We start from the raw sequence: 20,626 nt of genomic DNA on the forward strand, positions 1-20,626 counted from the left end.
GCCATTTTAGGAAAAATTGCGATTCAGGAAAGACGCATTCATTGCGAATCAATTTTTTTTTTAAATTTGAATTGAATTCCACTTCATCTGATTCGATTATCATTTTAGTGATAATAGCCAGATTTGCAACCTTTATTTTCTTGCACCAATGCATCTAAGGCTGGGCTTGCATGTAACAAATGTGCCCATCCAGTTTCTTTTGTTACCCTGAGCTGGAAAGCTGCAAAGCTGATTACAAACTTCTTGCACCTGTCCAAATGCCATCTACACAACCAATAGATGTTAGGCTAGGGTGTAGGAAAATATGTGTGTACATAGATAGAAAACCTAGAAAGTCACACACATATATATTTGATAATTCTTTATTAGTAGAAAAATACAATAATAATTACATATATAGCGGTTTCAATTAATGGTAAAAAGTGCAGGAGTATAAAGTGACAAGTGCATGGAGCCACCCAACCAATCCAAGAACTGGTATATCTGATAGGCGAGATGGTACAAGGGGTAATGGGACGATTATTATCTAAGCTGATGCAATAAATGGTAAAAATCCCAATGATAATTGCACAAAAAGCACAACATCCATATTACACCACTAAAGGTAATTAATATATGAGAACATCAAGTCGCACTATGATTGCAGAGCGGTCAGCAATTAAGGCTAACAACAGTGAGCAGATGCTGATCCGCCTGCAAACGGCAGTTCAAATGCAATAGACCATGGTAACCTATACTGACCAGAGAGGATAGCGTGATGGCTCCTTGCCCGACGCGTGTTTCGCCTTGTTTCTTCAGGGGGCGTATGGTTAATCCTAGTAGTAAGCCGGTATAAATACCTCTGTGAATCTCAATAAGTCTCCCTCCCATTCCGGAACCTCCCACAAAGAACGCCAATGAAAGATGTGCAAACCGGGGGAACACCCAGGTAATCTAGTAACAAAACAGATTCCAACAAAAATAAAACTGAACCCCTTTAATGGGACTGATTTTCTCATCAGTTATCAAAACTGGTGTAAAGTAAAAACGGCTTTAATTGCCAATAGCAACCAGATTTCATATGCAAATTATGTATTTGGTGCAATGAGGGCATCACCATTGCTCTTGTTGCACCCGAGATCCACTTCTTTCTGTATTCAGCCCTTCCTTCGCTGCTTTGATTGACAGGACCAGGCAGTGAAATTTTAAGGTGGGCGGGGACTGGCCACAGAAAAGTGCAGAGCTTGGAAGCAACATGAACAATGGTGACCTCCTCATTGCATCAAAAGCCTAATTCACATATTAACCTCTTCAGGGCCGAGCCCCTTTACGCCTTAAGGACCAGGCTATTTTTGCTAATCTGACATGTGTCACTTTATGTGGTGATAACTTTAAAATGCTTTTACTTATCCAAGCCATTCTGAGACCGTTTTCTCTCCACATATTGTACTTATACAGTCAAAATGCATTTTGAGTCAAAATATTAAATTTTTATTTATAAAAAAATATCAAATTTACAAAACATTTTGAAAAAATAGCAAATTTCAATTTCTCTGCTTTTAAAACAGATAGTGATACCTCCTAAAATAGTTATTCCTTTACATTTCCCATGTCGACTTCATGTTTAGATAATTTTGTAAATGACATTTTCTTTTTTTGGGACATTAGGCTTAGAAGTTTAGAAGCAAATCTTTTAAGGACCAGTTCAGGTCTGAAGTTACTTTGTGGGGCTTACATAATAGAAACCACCCATAAATAGCAGCATTAAAGAAACTACACCACTCGAGGCATTCAAAACTGATTTTACAAACTTTGTTAATCCTTTAGGCGTTTCACAAGAATTAAAGGAAAATGTAGATGAAATTTCAGAATTTCACTTTTTGGGCAGATTTTCTATTTTAATCCATTTTTTTATGTTAACAAAGCAAGGTTTAACAGCCAAACAGAACTCAATATTTATTACCCTGATTCTGTAGTTTGCAAAAACACCCCATATGTGGTCATAAACTGCTGTACGGGCAGATGGCAGGGAGCAGAAGGAAAGGAACGCCATATGGTATTTGGAAGGCAGATTTCACTAGGATAATTTTAAATTGCCATGTTGCATTTGAAGACCCCCTGATGCACGCCTAGAGTAGAAACTCCAAAAAAGATAAGGCGGCAGTTTTGTTGGTACTAATTTAGGGTATATATGATTTTTGGTTGCTCTATATTACACTTTTTGTGAGGCAAGGTAATAAAAAATTGCCGTTTTTGTCACCATTTTAATTTTTAGTTTTTTACAATGTTCATCTGACAGGTTAGATCATGTGCTATTTTTATAGAGCAGGTTGTTACAGATGCGACAATACCAAATATGACTTTTTTGGGTTATTTGTTTCAGTTTTACATAAAGCATTTTTGAAAAAAAAAAGATTTTTTTTAGTGTCACCATATTCTGAAAGCCATAGTTTATTTTTTATTTTTTGGGCGACTGTCTTATGTAGGGGCAATTTTTTTTCGGTATGAGATGACTTGATTGGTACTATTTTAGGGTGCATATGACTTTTTGATCGCTTGGTATTAAACTTTTTTGTGATGTAAGGTGACAAAAAAAATGGCTTTTATTACTTTTTGTTATGGTGTTCTGAAGGTTTAGTTTATGTGATATTTTTATACAGCAGGTTATTACAGATGCGACGATACCTAATATGTATATTTTTTTCATTTATTTAAGTTTTACACAATAACAGCATATTTTTTTTTAATCATGTTTTAGTGCCTCCATTTTCTGAGAGCCATAGTTTTTTATTTTTTGCCCAATTGTTTTATGTACGTAGGGGCTCATTTTATGCAGGATGATGTGACGATGATGATGTTAGATAGGTACTATTTTGGGGTGCATATGCCTTTTTGATCGCTTTGTGTTGCATTTTTTGTGATGTAAAGTGATAAAAAATTATCGTTTTAGCACAGTTTTTATTTTATTTTTTTCTATAGCGTTCAGGTGAGGGGGTTGATCATGTGATATTTTTGCAGAGCCGGTCGTTATGGAGGCAGCAATACCCAATATGTCTGGTTTTCATTTTCGTTTTTTTTTTTGTTTCATTTTGGGAAATTTTATTTTACTTTATATTTTACTTGAAACGTTATTTATTTTTATTATGAAACACTTTTTTTTTACTTTTTATTTTTGTCCCACTCTAGGACTTCAACTTCTGTGGTCTGATCCCCTCTGCCTATAACTCTGGGAAACACTCCTATCTCAAGAAAGGGTTTTCATGGAGCTTGGCTGGAAATGGACAGATAGTCACACATGCACAGTTCTCTACATACACTTCAATAGCACTTCCGAAAATAGTCGAGTCAGCGCGTTCTTGAGATTGGAACAGGTCTCAGAAGGTGGGCATTACGCCTATCAAACAATCATGGCATATCCTCTGGACATGCCATAAATGTTTCAGATGAGACAACCTTTTTAATATATTATAATGTAAAAATAAGACCATTTATTAATTGCAAAAATACTAAAAATAAATACATCAATTAATGGCTAATAAAATAGCAAGTATATTTCATATGGATAAAGTAGAAGAATATTTTGATGTTACCTTTAATATGTCTTTGTGAAGGACAGGGCGCTGGTTTATGAAGATAAAACTCTTTTCTGGGCCATGGACACTAGTTAGTGTTTGGTCTGCCCCTGGCCTTGGAAGGTATCCGTTAATAAATATCTGTTGTGGCAAAAAGAATGTGAGACATGATGTTTAACAGAATAATTCATATAAACAAATACAGAGTTTGAAACAATGATTCAATAATAAATTCTGAACATAAGCAGCCTTGCACAAAGCCAAAATGACACCAAACTATACGTTGAGTATACACTCATTGACAAAAATATATAACACACCCCGGTAGAAATATGGGATTGCTGCAAAACTTAGCATGCAGTCATGTCTCAAGCAGATGATTACAGGTGTGGCCTGATTAGTCTGAATACTACAAGAGGGAGTAGATGTGCTTCCCCTGCTGCCCTTTAAAAAGGCTCTCAAAGGATACGTTTAGGTAGTGTAAGAGATTGTTGACTGCTAGACATGCCTCTATGACGCACTCAAAGACATTTTATCCAGTTGACATCCTTTGAGAGGGGGCACATCATTGGTTTGAGAGAAGGAGGATAGTCCATCTATTCTGTTCTTAGGGTACTTTCATACTTGCGGCAGGACGGATCCGGCATGCTGTTCACCCTGTCGGATCCGTCCTTCCGCTGTTTTGCCGTGCCGCCGCTACGTCCCCACTGACTATAATGGGGACAGGGACGGCGCTCCAGCGCAGTACGGCAGTGCACGGCGAAAGGCTGCCGGACTAAAAGTCCTGCATGTCCGACTTTTTAGTCCAGCGGCCTCTGACCGCGAACTGTCGTACTGTGCTGCACAGCGAAAGGACGGATCCCACAGGGTGACGGATCCATCCTGCCGCAAGTGTGAAAGTACCCTTAACTAGCTATTAGAAAGAATTGGAAGCACTGGTTAGGAAACAGCATGCACACACAAAAAACAGTCTCCGGACAGCCTAGACAGACAACCAGTAGAGAGGATCCTTTTATCCACTGACAAACACAAGCAGCTACCATGGTTTCATTGCGGCACCTGAGGGGTTAATTGTGCTGATCACGGCCCCCTGTAAGAGATCAGGTGCTGCCAGGCAGCAGGGGGCAGTCATGTACACAGTTTATAGTATATTCTAACTAGAAGCGTCCCCATCACCATGGGAACGCCTCTGTGTTAGAATATACTGTCGGATATGAGTTTTCACGCTGTAACTCAAATCCGATGGTATATTCTAACATAGAGGTGTTCCCATTGTGATAGGGACGCTTCTAATTAAAATATACTATCGGATTGGAGAAAACTCTGATCCGATGGTATAAAAGGGACTCTTGAATTTACATTGAAAGTCAATGGGGACGGATCCGTTTGCAATTGCACTATATTGTGTCAACGTCAAACGGATCCGTCCCCATTGACTTGCATTGTAATTCAGGACAGATCCGTTTGGCTCCGCATGGACAGGCGTGGATCCTCCAAAAATCAAGGAAGACCCACGGACGAAAAAACGGTCACGGATCACGGACCAACGGAGGCCCGTTTTGCGGACAGTGAAAAAATACTGTCGTGTGCATGAGGCCTTATGCAGAGATAATTATATACTTTTAACCCCTTAAGGACTCGGCCCTATTTCACCTTCTAGACTTGGCCATTTTTTGCAAACCTGACCAGTGTCACTTTAAGTGCTGATTACTTTAAAACGCTTTGACTTATCCAGGCCATTCTGAGAATATTTTTTCGTCACATATTGTACTTCATGACACTGGTAAAATTAAGTAAAAAATAAAATATCATTTTTATTTATAATAAAAATATACCAAATTTACCAAAAATTTGTAAAAATTAGCAAATTTCCAAGTTTCAATTTCTCTACTTCTATAATACATAGTAATACCTCCAAAATAGTTATTACTTTACATTCCCCATATGTCTACTTCATGTTTGGATCAAACATTAATGGAAAATAGAGATTTAAAAGTTTTTCTCCAGTTAAAAAGCAAGGGTTAACAGCCAAACCAAACTCTATATTTATGGCCCCGATTCTGTAGTTTACAGAAACACCCCATATGTGGTCGTAAACGACTGTACGGGCACACGGCAGGGCGCAGAAGGAAAGGAATGCCATACGGTTTTTGGAAGGCAGGGTTTGCTGGACTGTTTTTTTTTTACACCAAGTCCTATTTGAAGCCCCCCTGATGCACCCCTAGAGTAGAAACTCCATAAATGTGACCCCATCTAAGAAACTACACCCCTCAAGATATTCAAAACTGATTTTACAAACGTTTTTAACCCTTTAGGTGTTCCACAAGAGTTATTGGCAAATGGAGATACAATTTCAGAATTCAAATTTTTTGGCAAATTTTCCATTTTAATCCATTTTTCCCAATAACAAAGCAAGGGTTAACAGCCAAACAAAACTAAATATTTATGGCCCTGATTCTGTAGTTTACATAAACACCCCATATGTGGTCGTAAACAGCTGTACGGGCACACGGCAGGGCGCAGAAGGAAAGGAATGCCATACGTTTTTTTCGAAGGCAGAATTTGCTGGAATGTTTTTATTTACACCATGTCCCATTTGAAGCCTCCCTGATGCACCCCTAGAGTAGAAACTCCAAAAAAGTGGCCCCATTTTAGAAACTACGGGATAGGGTGGCAGTATTGTTGGTACTAGTTTATGGTACATATGATTTTTGGTTGCTCTATATTACACTTTTTGTGAGGCAAGATGACAAGAAATAGCTGTTTTGGCACCATTTTTATTTTTTGTCATTTACAACATTCATCTGACAGGTTAGATCATGTGATATTTTTATAGACCAGGTTGTCACGGATCCGGCGATACATAAATAAATAAAAAGGTATACATATTAAGTAAGTTTTACACAATGATTTCATTTTTGAAGCAAAACAAAATCATGTTTTAGTGTTTCCATAGTCTGAGAGCCATAATTTTCAGTTTTTGGGTGATTACCTTTGGTAGGGTATGTATTTTGCGGGATGAGATGACGGTTTTATTGGCACTATTTTGGGGTGCGTGTGACTTTTTGATTGCTTGCTATTACACTTTTTGTGATGTAAGGTGACAAAAAATGGTTTATTTTGCACAGTTTGTATTTTAAATATTTTACGGTGTTCATCTGAGGGGTAAGGTCATGTGATATTTTTATAGAGCCGGTCGATACGAACGCGGTGATACCAAATATGTATACTTTTTTTTTATTCATGTAAGTTTTACACAATAACAGCTTTTTTAAAACAAAAAAAAATGTTTTAGCGTCTCCATATTCTGAGACATATTTTTTTATATTTTTTGGGCGATTTTCTCAGGTATGGGCTAATTTTTTTGCAGGATGAGATGACTGTTAGATTGGTACTATTTTGGTGGGCAAACGCCTTTTTGATTGCTTGCTGTTGTACTTTTTGTGATGTAAGCACAGTTTTTATTTTTTACGGTGTTCATCTGAGGGGTTAGGTCATGTGATATGTTTATAGAGCCGGTTGATATGGACGCGGCGATACCTAAAATGAATACTCCCCCCCCCCTATATGTTACCAATTTTTTTTTACTTTATTTGGGGAAAATTACGTTTTAGTTTATTTTTACTTCAAAATTTTTTTTTTGGGGGGGGGGGGGGGGGGGACGTTATTTTTTTTCACTTTATTTTTTTGTCCCACTTTGGGGACTTAAACTTTTGGGGGTATATTCCTTTATAATGCATTCCAATACTTCTGTACTGGAATGCATTGGCTGTATGAGTAATAGTGTGTGTGCACTGAAAAACTATAAGGAAAAAAATAGAACATGTAAAAAACAAATAAAAGCAGCCAAACTAGAGACCGAGAGATTAATTGCCAAAGAGAGTAAAACTAACCCTTAAATGTTCTTTTAAAATCTATAAATGTTAAAAAGAAGGTGTCGGCCCTTTAAAGAGTAATGAGGGGGGGAGTCGCAGAGAGCGACGAGGAGAAAGCAAAGCTGTTAAATATTTTTTTCTCCAATGTATACACTGAGGAAAATAAACTGATGAAATGCTGAATGTTGAAATAAATTCCCCATTAAAAGTGTCCTGTCTGACCCAGGAAGAAGTACAACAGCGACTTAAAAAGATTAAAATAGACAAATCGCCAGGACCGGATGGCTAAGTAATGTTTTAGCCGAGGTGCCTGCTCAATGATTTGAGCAGGCACCGTGTTTCGATCACCGCCCGCCGGGCAGTGATGATCAGAACAACACATGGGTTACCAGTACGTCATGGGTCCTTAAGGACTCGGGATTCATGCTGTACCGGTACATCATGGGTCCCTAAGGGGTTAGCAGTCCCATTACATGTGACAAATGTAAATAATTCAATTCAAGTCAGTATATACAGCAATTTTTGCATTACATTTAAAACACTTATAGATTGTCTGCTGAGCTATGCATCTAATCCAATCATACTGTCCTCTTAGCTGTGTACCTAATCCTAACATGTATGATCAGGTCTGCTGAGCAAATGTACCTAATTCTATCATGCCCAGCAACACAGACGATTTCAGGAGAGGAGTGTGCTGATCTTGCAGTGGTCAGAGGATGAGAGTTACATAGTAGAGATGCAAGGTCCCCAGCAGCACAGAGGATTTCAAGAGATGAGTGTGCTGATCTTGTGGAGGTCACAGGATGAGAGTTACATAGTGGAAGGAGCAGGGTCCCCAGCAGCACAGAGTATTTCAGGAGAGGAGTGTGCGGAGCTGTGTATCTAATCCTATCATGTGTGATACAGTCCGCTCAGCTGTGCATCTAATCCTAACAGATGTGATCATTTCTATGAAGCTATTGTATGTATCTGTATAGAGTGTGATACCGATACAGAGATAAGGAGCTCTGCTTTGTGTACCTATGCTTCAGAGCGGCCACTACCAAGATAAGAGAGGTGGTGGAGGTCCTGCTACATTCCAGTCCCCCATCACCCTTATTCACAGAAAAAAGATTTCTGTCCTGATGTGATGTGTGTAGTGAACAATAATAATATTTATTTATATAGTGCCACCATATTCCTCAGCACTTTACAATTCAGAGGGTTCATGTACAAAACAAAAGATATCACAAAGTTACCAGCTAATATACAACTGAAACACCAGGAGTGAGGCCCCTGCTCGCAAGAGCTTACAATCTATGAGGAAGTAAGGGTGACACAAAAAATGCGTGAATGTGCCAACTCCAGACTGACTCCTGACCATTCTATTCAATGTTATGTATTCATCAACGTCACTAATCTCTGCGTTCAGGAAACTCACAGCATTGTCATGGATGGCAACTGGATATGCATACATATCTAATACTATAATGTGTGAAACCATCTGCTGAGCTATGTATCTAATTTTATAATGTGTGGTACTGCCTGCGGAGCTATGAATCTAATCCTATCATGTGTGATACTGTCTGCTAAGCCATGTATCAAATCCTATCCTGTGTCATATTGTCTGCTGAGCTATGTATCTAATCCTACCTTGTGTGATACTGTCTGCTGAGCTGTGTATCTAATCATTATCCTGTATCATATGGTCTGCTGAGCTGTGTATCAAAAACTACCATGTGTGATACTCAACACTTTTATTGGGGTCTCAGTGATCTGGCCATACTTCTAAGCATTCCTCTCTACAGGAAAGGGGGAGAGTGAACCCTGTCCAATGCTAGTGATAGTATAGGGTAGGGGCAGAGGTGTTTCTGGACATCTGACACTGGGGGTAGAAGTCAGATGTAATAATATCACCATAGTGACCTCAGTTTTTATAATGCCACCCCTGCAGGTCCCCATGTAGTTCTAATGCCCTTTGCAGTTATAACCTGTACTGCGCCCTGTATTATATTGCCCCCTGAAGTCCCTATATACAGTGGATATAAAAAGTCTACACATCCCTGTTAAAATGTCAGGTTTCTGTGATGTAAAAAAATGAGACAAAGATAAATCATTTCAGAACTTTTTCCACCTTTAATGTGACCTATAAACTGTACAACTCAATTGAAAAACAAACTGAAATCTTTTAGGTAGAGAGAAGAAAAAATATAAAAATAAAATAATATGGTTGCATAAGTGTGCACACCCTTAAACTAATACTTTGTTGAAGCACCTTTTGATTTTATTACAGCACTCAGTCTTTTTAGGCATGAGTCTATCAGCATGGCACATTTTGGACTTGGCAAGACTTGCCCACTCGTCTTTGCAAAAACACTCCTAAGGCTAGTTTCACACTAGCGTTCGGCTGTCCGCTTGTGAGCTCCGTTTGAAGGGGCTCACGAGCGGACCCGAACGCTTCCGTCCAGCCCTGATGCAGTCTGAATGGATGCGGATCCGCTCAGAATGCATCAGTCTGGCGGCGTTCAGCCTCCGCTCCGCTCAGCAGGCGGACACCTGAATGCTGCTTGCAGCGTTCGGGTGTCCGCCTGGCCGTGCGGATCCGTCCAGACTTACAATGTAAGTCAATGGGGACGGATCCGTTTGAAGATGCCACAATATGGCTCAATCTTCAAGCGGATCCGTCCCCTATTGACTTTCAATGTAAAAGTCTGGACGGATCCGCTCAGGCTAATTTCACACTTAGCTTTTTTTTGCCAATATAATGCAGACGGATCCGTTCTGAACAGAGCCTCCGTCCGCATTATTATGATCGGATCCGTTCAGATCACCAAACAGATTTTTAAAATCGGATTCAGGTCTGGGCTCTGGCTAGGCCATTCCAAAACTTTAATCTTCTTCTGGTGAAGCCATTCCTTTGTTGATTTGGATGTATGCTTTGGGTCGTTCCTCTTCATATTCAGCTTTCTAGCAGAAACCTGAAGGTTTTGTGACAATATTGACTGGTATTTGGAACTGTTCATAATTCCCTCTAGCTGAACAAAGGCCCCAGTTCCAGCTGAAGAAAAACAGCCCCAAAGCATGATGCTGCCACCACCCTTGTGGGTATGGTGGTTTTTTGGTGATGTGCAGTGTTGTTTTTTACTCCAAACATATCTTTTGGAATTATGGACAAAAAGTTCAACCTTGGTTTCATCAGACCATAACACCTTTTCCCACATGCTTTTGGGAGACTTCAGATGTGTTTTTGCAAAATGTAGCCTGGCTTGGATGTTTTTCTTCGTAAGAAAAGGCTTTCGTCTTGACACTCTCCCCCATAGCCCAGACATATGAAGAATGCAGGAGATTGTTGTCATATGAACCACACAGCCAGTACTTGTCAGATATTCCTGCAGCTCCTTTAATGTTGCTGTAGGCCTCTTGGAAGCCTCCCAGACCAGTTTTCTTCTCGTCTTTTCATCAATTTTGGAGGGACGTCCAGTTCTTGGTAATGTCACTGTTGTGCCATATTTTCTCCACTTGATGATGACTGTCTTCACTGTGTTCCATGGTATATCTAATGCCTAGGACGTTCTTTTGTACCCTTCTCCTGACTGATACCCGATGCTTTGGAAGCTCTCTGTGGACCATGGCTTTTGCTGTGGGATGTGACTAAGAAAATTTCAGGAAAGACCAACTAGAGCAGCTGAACTTTATTTGGGGTTAATCAGAGGCAATTTAAATGATGGCAGTTGTATGCTGACTCCTACAGGGAGCGCAGAATTATTAGGCAAATTAGTATTTTGACCACATCATCCTATTTATGCATGTTGTCTTACTCCAAGCTGTATAGGCTCGAAAGCCTACTACCAATTAAGCATATTAGGTGATGTGCATCTCTGTAATGAGAAGGGGTGTGGTCTAATGACATCAAAACCCTATATCAGGTGTGCATAATTATTAGGCAACTTCCTTTCCTTTGGCAAAATGGGTCAAAAGAAGGACTTGACAGGCTCAGAAAAGTCAAAAATAGTGAGATATCTTGCAGAGGGATGCAGCACTCTTGAAATTGCAAAGCTTCTGAAGCGTGATCATCGAACAATCAAGCGTTTCATTCAAAATAGTCAACAGGGTCGCAAGAAGCGTGTGGAAAAACCAAGGCGCAAAATAACTGCCCATGAACTGAGAAAAGTCAAGCGTGCAGCTGCCAAGATGCCACTTGCCACCAGTTTGGCCATATTTCAGAGCCGCAACATCACTGGAGTGCCCAAAAGCACAAGGTGTGCAATACTCAGAGACATGGCCAAGGTAAGAAAGGCTGAAAGACGACAACCACTGAAAAAGACACACAAGCTGAAACGTTAAGACTGGGCCAAGAAATATCTCAAGACTGATTTTTCTAAGGTTTTATGAACTGATGAAATGAGAGTGAGTCTTGATGGGCCCGTGGCTAAATTGGTAAAGGGCAGAGAGCTCCAGTCCGACTCAGACGCCAGCAAGGTGGAGGTGGAGTACTGGTTTGGGCTGGTATCATCAAAGATGAGCTTGTGGGGCCTTTTCGGGTTGAGGATGGAGTCAAGCTCAACTCCCAGTCCTACTGCCAGTTTCTGGAAGACACCTTCTTCAAGCAGTGGTACAGGAAGAAGTCTGCATCCTTCAAGAAAAACATGATTTCCATGCAGGACAATGCTCCATCACACGCGTCCAAGTACTCCACAGCGTGGCTGGCAAGAAAGGGTATAAAAGAAGAAAATCTAATGACATGGCCTCCTTGTTCACCTGATCTGAACCCCATTGAGAACCTGTGGTCCATCATCAAATGTGAGATTTACAAGGAGGGAAAACAGTACACCTCTCTGAACAGTGTCTGGGAGGCTGTGGTTGCTGCTGCACGCAATGTTGATGGTGAACAGATCAAAACACTGACAGAATCCATGGATGGCAGGCTTTTGAGTGTCCTTGCAAAGAAAGGTGGCTATATTGGTCACTGATTTGTTTTTGTTTTGTTTTTGAATGTCAGAAATGTATATTTGTGAATGTTGAGATGTTATATTGGTTTCACTGGTAAAAATAAATAATTGAAATGGGTATATATTTGTTTTTTGTTAAGTTGCCTAATAATTATGCACAGTAATAGTCACCTGCACACACAGATATCCCCCTAAAATAGCTAAAACTAAAAACAAACTAAAAACTACTTCCAAAAATATTCAGCTTTGATATTAATGAGTTTTTGGGGTTCATTGAGAACATGGTTGTTGTTCAATAATAAAATTAATCCTCAAAAATACAACTTGCCTAATAATTCTGCACTCCCTGTACATAACAAAAAAGTGTGAAACAACTGAAAATATGTCATTCTAGGTTCTTCAAAGTAGCCACCTTCTGCTTTGATTACTGCTTTGCACACTCTTGACATTCTCTTGATGAGATTCAAGAGGTAGTCACCTGAAATGGTTTTCACTTCACAGGTGTGCCCTGTCAGGTTTAAGAAGTGGGATTTATTGCCTTATAAATGGGGTTGGGACCATCAGTTGCGTTGTGGAGAAGTCAGGTGGATACACAGCTGATAGTCCTACTGAATAGACTGTTAGAATTTGTATTATGGCAAGAAAAAAGCAGCTAAGTAAAGAAAAACGAGTGGCCATCATTACTTTAAGAAATGAAGGTCAGTCAGTCCGAAAAATTAGAAAAACTTTGAATGTGTCCCCAAGTGCAGTCACAAAAACCATCAAGCGCTACAAAGAAACTGGCTCACATGCAGACTGCCCCAGGAAAGGAAGACCAAGAGTCACCTCTGCTGCGGAGGATAAGTTCATCCGAGTCACCAGCCTCAGAAATCGCAGGTTAACAGCAACTCATATTAGAGACCAGGTCAATGCCACACAGAGTTCTAGCAGCAGGTACATCTCTAGAACAACTGTTAAGAGGAGACTGTGTGAATCAGGCCTTCATGGTAGAATATCTGCTAGGAAACCACTGCTAAGGACAGGCAACAAGCAGAAGATGATTGTTTGGGCTAAAGAACACAAGGAATGGACATTAGACCAGTGGAAATCTGTGCTTTGGTCTGATGAGTCCAAATTTGAAATCTTTGTGCGACGCAGAAAAGGTGAACGGATGGACTTCACATGCCTGGTTCCCACCGTGAAGCATGGAGGAGGTGGTGTGATGGTGTGGGGTGCTTTGCTGGTGACACTGTTGGGGATTTATTCAAAATTGAAGGCATTCTGAACCAGCATGGCTACCACAGCATCTTGCAGCGGCATGCTATTCCATACGGTTTGCGTTTAGTTGGACGCTCATTTATTTTTCAACAGGACAATGACCCCAAACACACCTCCAGGCTGTGTAAGGGCTATTTGACCATGAAGGAGAGTGATGGGGTGCTGCGCCAGATGACCTGGCCTCCACAGTCACTGGACCTGAACCCAATTAAGATGGTTTGGGGTGAGCTGGACCGCAGAGTGAAGGCAAAAGGTCCAACAAGTGCTAAGCATCTCTGGGAACTCCTTCAAGACTGTTGAAAGACCATTTCAGGTGACTACCTCTTGAAGCTCATCAAGAGAATGCCAAGAGTTGGCAAAGCAGTAATCAAAGCAAAAGGTGGCTACTTTGAAGAACTTAGAATATTACATATTTTCAGTTGTTTCACACTTTTTTGTTATGTATATAATTCCACATGTGTTAATTCATAGTTTTGATGCCTTCAGTGTGAATCTACAATTTTCATAGTCATGAAAATAAAGAAAACTCTTTGAATGAGAAGGCGTGTCCAAACTTTTGGTCTGTACTGTATATATATATATATATATATATATATATATATATTATCAAGGAAATAATACATCATGTATAGCCACATGTATATAATATCGCAAAGAAAATGCAGGACTTCCATAGTAAGGGTACTTTCACACTAGCGTTTTTCTTTTCCGGCATAGAGTTCTGTCACACGGGCTCTATACCGGAAAATAACTAATCAGTTTTATCCCATGCATTCTAAATGGAGAGCATTGCGTTCAGGATGCATCAGGATCTCTTCAGTTCAGTCGTTTTGACTGATCAGGCAAAAAATAAAACCGCAGCATGCTACGGTTTTATCTCCAGCGAATAAAACTGAAGACTTGCCTGAATGCCTGAATTTTTCCCCATAGGAATGTATTAGTGCCGGATCGGCATTCAAAATACCGGAATGCCGTCCTTCTGGCCTGCGCAGACCGGTAAAAATGTGAAAAAGAATATAAGACGGATCAGTCTGTCCACATGACAAGCGGAGAGACGGATCCATTTTTGCAATGAATTTGAGAGACGCATCCGCATCCAGATCCATCTCACAAATGCTTTCAGTCACATCAAAATCGGCGGATCCGGCAGGCAGTTCAGATGACGGAACTGCCCGCCGGACCACACTGCCGTAAGTGTAAAGTAGCCTTATTTTAAAAGGTATTCAAAGCAAGTGAATTAATTATAATTAAAGTGGATAAAGGAAAAGAAACAGTCGTCTTATTATACACAAGAAACAAAGGGTCAGACTAGCGTGAGCTCCGCTGAATTACATTTAACCCCTTAATGACCGAGCCATTTTGCACCTTCATGACTAGGCCTATTTTTGAAAATCTGACATCTATCATTTTATGTGGTAATGACTTTGGAACACTTTTACTTATCCAAGCCATTCCGAGAAGGCTTAGAATTTTAGAAGCAAATCTTAAAATGTTTAAGAAAATTTCCAAAACCCACTTTTTAAGGACCAGTTCAGTTCTGAAGTCACTTTGTGGTGCTTACATAGTAGAAACCACCCATAAAGGATCCCATTTTGGAAACTACACCCCTCAAGTTACTCAAAACTGATTTTACAAACTTTGTTAACCCTTTAGGTCTTCCACAAGAATTAAAGGAAAATGGAGATTAAATTTCTAAAATTAACTTTTTGGGCAGATTTTTCATTTTAATCCATTTTTTTCTTAACAACATCGAGGGTTAACAGCCAAACAAAACTGTATATTTATTACAGTGATTCTGTGGTTTACAGAAACACCCCACATGTGGTGGTAAACTGCTGTATGGGCGCATTGCAGGACGCAGAAGCAAAGTAGCGCCGTATGGTTTTTGGAAGGCAGATTTTACTGGACTGGTTTTTAGACACCATCTACCATTTGAAGCCCCGCAGATGCACCTTACAGTAGAAACAATCAAAAAGTGACCCTATTTTTGAAACTAGGGGATAAGGTGAGAGTTTTATTGGTACTATTTTGGGGTACATATGATTTTATTCACTCTATATTATGTTTTTTTGTGAGGCAAGGTGACTAAAGAATGGCAAGTTTTGGCAGTATTTTTATTTTTTACAACGTTCATCTGACAGGTTAGATTATGTGCCATTTTTAGAGAGCAGGTTGTTATGGATGCAATGATATCAAATATGTCTACTTGCTTTGTTTCATTTTTACATAAAGCATTTTTGAAAAATGTTTTTGTATCTTCATTTTCTGAACGCCATTTTTTTATTGATGTTTCTATTTGTACCATTTTTGGATACATATGATTTTTTGATCATTCATTATTACAGTTTTTGGGGCAAGGTGACCAAATAATTAGTACTTTTGGCACAGTTTTTATTTAATTTTACGGCGTTCACCCCAGGGGTTAGGCCATGTGATATTTTTATAGAGAAGATCGTTACACAGACGTGGCAATACCTAATATGTATACTTTTTATTATTTATTTTCATTTTAAACAATAATAGCAATTTATAAAAAATAATGTTTTAGTGTCTCCATAGTCTGAGAGCAATAGCTTTATTTTTATTTTTTGGCCTATTGTCTTAGGTATGGTCAAATTTTTTGTGGGATGAGGTGATGGCATACACCTTTTTGATGGCTTGGTGTTGCATTTTTTGCGATGGTGGGTGTATTTTCATTCACAGTAAGCCTGATCAGGCTCCTGCAGCTGGCAGGACCCTGACAGGCTTATATACCATGGCAAGCCTGGATGCCTGTGTAAGGCGTCCGGTTGCCATGGTAACCATCGGGACGCTGCCACAGCAGAGCAGCAGCCCGATGGGAGGAGGGAACTCCCTCACTCTGTTATGATCAATCGGGATGCTGCCACAGCAGAGTAGCGGCCGATTGGGAGGGAGAGAGCTTCCTTCCTGTTAACCCCTTCCATACAGTGGTCACTACAGACCGTGGCATGGAAGGGGTTAAACGGCTGACATTGTTGTGGAATCATATATGAAGTGTATACTTGCTTGTATTATAACTAACAGTTTGCTTAACAAAATGGCCCCTGAAGTAACTGCCAAATCCCTTACTAATCACTTTATGATATTGCTGACTTCTGCTATTATGATGTGATATGTGATCATTGGACTTTAGTAATGCGACAATGAGATCAATTAGCTGAGTCATAAAGTTCCCCCTTTCTGCTATATAAACCCTTGTATCACGAGTAATAAACGGAACATCTAGCATTGACTACTCTGACAGTCTGTGTCTGATTTCTCTCGGCGTACGTATGCCTACTATTTGATACCGATTCGGAGCAGCACATCAACCTAGCCTGACCATTGGATCAGAACCAGAATCAGAACAGTTGGTGCCCAACGTGGGGCCTGAAGGATTGGACCTCCTGCTGGCGTACCCCCAGAGACTGGACCAGGAGAGACAAGCCAACGGACACCGGGACCGCGGCCCGTAATAAGAGGTGAGAAAATATAGTCATCTTACCTATCTGTGTCCCTTGGCCTAGTCTATCCATATTCGTTCTAGGGAGGGGTGCAACGGCAGTGAGGCATCCTCAGGGGCATTAGAGTAAGAACCCCATTGTATTGATAAATCTTGATGTACTGCGTTTTATTATTTTTATGTGTACTGTTGGTTTCTCTGTGAGGAGAGGCATAGACTGACAGAACAACAGAAGGAAGTCTCCCAAAGTGCCTACATTGAGGGGTAACCCTGGTGTGTGACCCCAAGAAATAGTAGAAGGGAGGAAGACGCCTTGCTGATAACCCAGTTTCTGTTAATCTCTATCAGAGACAGTAAGTGAAGGCTCCAGAACGTGTTTTTTTTTTTTTTTTTTGCAAAATGGGTAACCAAAAAAGTGTCCCGAAGGGCTATAGTTCGCCTGAACAGTACGTGGCGGACCGGAGAGGAAAATGTCATGTTAAAGGATTAAGCAAGTTAGAAAAGAGTTATGATATTGCAAAAGGAGGTATATTGTGTTCCGCTACATGGCAGACATTGTTGACTGAAAAAAGGGGCAAATTGAAAGATGACAAGTTGATAGATACAGTTAGAGTGTGGCTGGACTGTAGCAGAGAATTTGAACAGACAAAAGGAGATGTAATGTTTGATGAAAAGTCAGGACGCCATTACTATCGGCCTGGCCCAGTCTTAGTGCGGGAACAGTTGCCGCCCTATGATGGCGCCGCTGAGAGGAAAAGGGGAAGTTGGACTTGTACAGTGTGTGGTCAGCAGAACCCTGCCTCCCGTGATACGTGCTTAGCCTGTGGTGCTCCACGCTCACATGACCACACTCTCTTAGCTCCCCAGCACGTCCCACCAGTCCCGGCAATGGCGCCATCTTGTCCTCAGCTAACGCCCAAGGCGGACTTGTAATTTCCCCCAAACTTGCCCCTTCTGTCATGCCCCAAGTCACTACTATGTACCCCATTGTAAATCCTGACGGCACCTACATGCCACACAGTCAACCCATAGTACCTGCTCACATAATGATGGGAGGAAATGGCTCAGATCAGGAAGATAAGGATGGAGAGGAACATAAAGAATGTACAGGGGAAGAGCCACTGCAGACAGTGGACTATGCACCTGACGCAGGACAAACCCCGGTACATAGGACGCCGCCGCATCTTGTGCCCTTCTCTGATATTTCCCCAGGTAGCCAGGATGCAAGAGCAGTGAATGACTCTTTCCAAAGCCAAATCGCACAGTTGCAAAGAGAATTCCATACCTTAGAACGAGGAAATCTTTAAGTTTTAAAGGAGGCATTATTAAACACCCGCCCAGTCGGGCCACCTAAGTATGTGTCCTTCACCCCCCAGCAGTTGTTCACCATAGTGAACCTTATGCCAGACCCAGATACTCATCCTATGCCCTTTTACAGAAAATTGTCACAAGTATGTTAAATATACGGGTGCACTTGGTCAGACTTGCAAAGTATTGTAGAAAATAAGACTGGTGAATATTCTTCACTTATAATGGATCATATAAGTCAACCAGATCCTCCTGGAATAAACTTTGACACTCGAGATTCAGAATCCGGCGGCCATTTCATTCAACAATTGTATAAATGGGCGAAGGATAAATTAGCAGAACAATCCACCACCCTGCAAGATATGGTACAGGATAAAGCAGAGTCAGTAGAGAAGTTTGTTCAGAGAGTTAAACAAAGCTATAAAGATATGGGATTCAGTCCAAATGAACCTGTGCACCTGAGACTTCTGGTCCAATCATTTGTAGATGGCCTTAGGCCAGACCTGAACAAAGCTCTTGTTACCTGCCGCCCAGAATGGAAATCATTAACCTTAGAAATCTTAGAACAAGTTGCGAAAGGGCTGGAGAGTAATACCAAGAAAACCCGCACAGCAGTTATGGCTGTCATGACGGGGGGAGAAAGAGAGGAAAGGCCCCCGCCCCGTGTCTGTTATGGGTGCGGCAAGCCAGGGCACATAAAGAGAAACTGCTGCTCCAGACACAGATATACATTTACCCTGCTCTGGTTTAGAAGGGGTCAGCCAGCACAATCCTGTTACTAAGCCTCTCTTGATTACTCCCTCCACTAAGTCCCAAGGCCAATCCCCACAGTTGCATCTACCCACTGGAGTAATGTCACAATTTGTTGTAAGCCAGACATGCCCTTTTAATTTCTTAGGCTCAGATTTTCTTCAGAAAATCCAGGCCAACATCCAATTCAAAGAAAATGGTACAGTTGTCCTAGGTACAGCACTATGCCCTGAAGAAACCTGCCTCCTGATGGCATTAACAGCCCAGCCCTCTGAATCACCCGAACAAGGCGATACGTTGCAAAGCATTTTGCACCTCATCCCTGATACCCTTTGGACCAAAGGTCCCCAGGACATTGGGCGTCTCAAGGTCCCGCCAGTCACTGTAACCTTGAAGAATCCCAACTTACTACCATACAAAGCATAATACCCTCTCTCCATTTCCCAGAGAGATGCTATCACCCTCCAGATACAGGCTCTTCTTGCAAATGGGGCTATTAAAATAACCACCTCACCGTGTAACACGCCCCTATATCCGGTAAAAAAGAAAAGGGAAAAAGGACAGCCTCCTGTATATCGCATCGTCCAAGAGCTCAGAGCAATCAATGAGGCTATGGTCTTTGAAACCCCCATTGTTCCAAATCCCCACACCTTGCATGCTAGCATTCCTCCTACAGCCACTATCTTCACAGTCATTGATCTGGCAAATGCCTTTTTCTCTGTCCCATTGCATGATGACTCCCAATTTCTCTTTACACATGATGGAAAACAATACACCTGGACGGTTTTGCCTCAAGGAGCTCAGAATAGTCCTTCCTGCTTTAGCAAAGCAATGGCATCCATCTTACAACCATGGCAAACAGATCACCCAGAGGTGGAACTCTTACAATATGTGGACGATTTACTCCTTTGTGCTGACTCACACCCCGTCTGCCTGGACTCATCTACCTCACTGCTTCAATTCCTGGCAGATGCTGGGTGCAAAGTCTCACGTTCCAAATTACAGTTGTGTCTTCCAAAAGTTGTTTTCCTAGGCCACTGCATTTCACAAGGCAGTAAGCATCTTACGGATGCCAGAAAGAAAGCAGTCTCAGACATCCCACTGCCAGATACCCCTCACCAACTGCAAACCTTTCTGGGACTAATTTCGTACTGTAGGATGCCTGATGCATCCGTTCTGATGCAGCCACCATATGACTGCATACCCAGTGTTGCTACTGTTCCTTTCCAAATGACTGCAGAAGCCATAGAAGCATTTGAATCTCTCAAAAAGGCCATTATCACTGCCCCAGCTCTTTTTCGCCTTTATGTCATGGAACGTCAGGGTCATGCTACAGGAGTTCTCACCCAGAGCCATGGGGGTCGTAATAGACCTCTAGGCTACTTTTCAAAGCGGGGAGAGTGGGTAGTGGTCAAGAAACACGTCAGAAGTACCCTAGAACCACGCTTCGAGGGGCCCTACCAAGTACTACTGATCACTCCGACTTCTGTAAAG

General features: G+C 41.1%; 1 protein-coding gene across 6 annotated transcripts in view; it reads right to left on the reverse strand.

The window, feature by feature from the left end:
• The window catches only part of PMS1 (PMS1 homolog 1, mismatch repair system component), a 488,451-nt gene that overhangs the window by 209,823 nt on the left and 258,002 nt on the right, over positions 1-20,626 (reverse strand). For 4 of the 6 annotated variants that reach the window (XM_044304355.1, XM_044304352.1, XM_044304353.1 and 1 more), the window contains 2 exons: positions 3,570-3,692; positions 742-933 (listed from right to left, as the gene is read on the reverse strand). In XM_044304355.1, the coding sequence (XP_044160290.1) occupies positions 742-933; positions 3,570-3,692 (315 nt within the window). The remainder of the gene's footprint in view (positions 1-741; positions 934-3,569; positions 3,693-20,626) is intronic. The other 2 variants (XM_044304357.1, XM_044304354.1) reach the window with 1 other exon arrangement.

The sequence above is a fragment of the Bufo gargarizans genome, chromosome 8, assembly GCF_014858855.1.
Source record: "Bufo gargarizans isolate SCDJY-AF-19 chromosome 8, ASM1485885v1, whole genome shotgun sequence".
In the NCBI taxonomy this organism is placed as follows: Eukaryota; Metazoa; Chordata; class Amphibia; order Anura; family Bufonidae; genus Bufo; species Bufo gargarizans.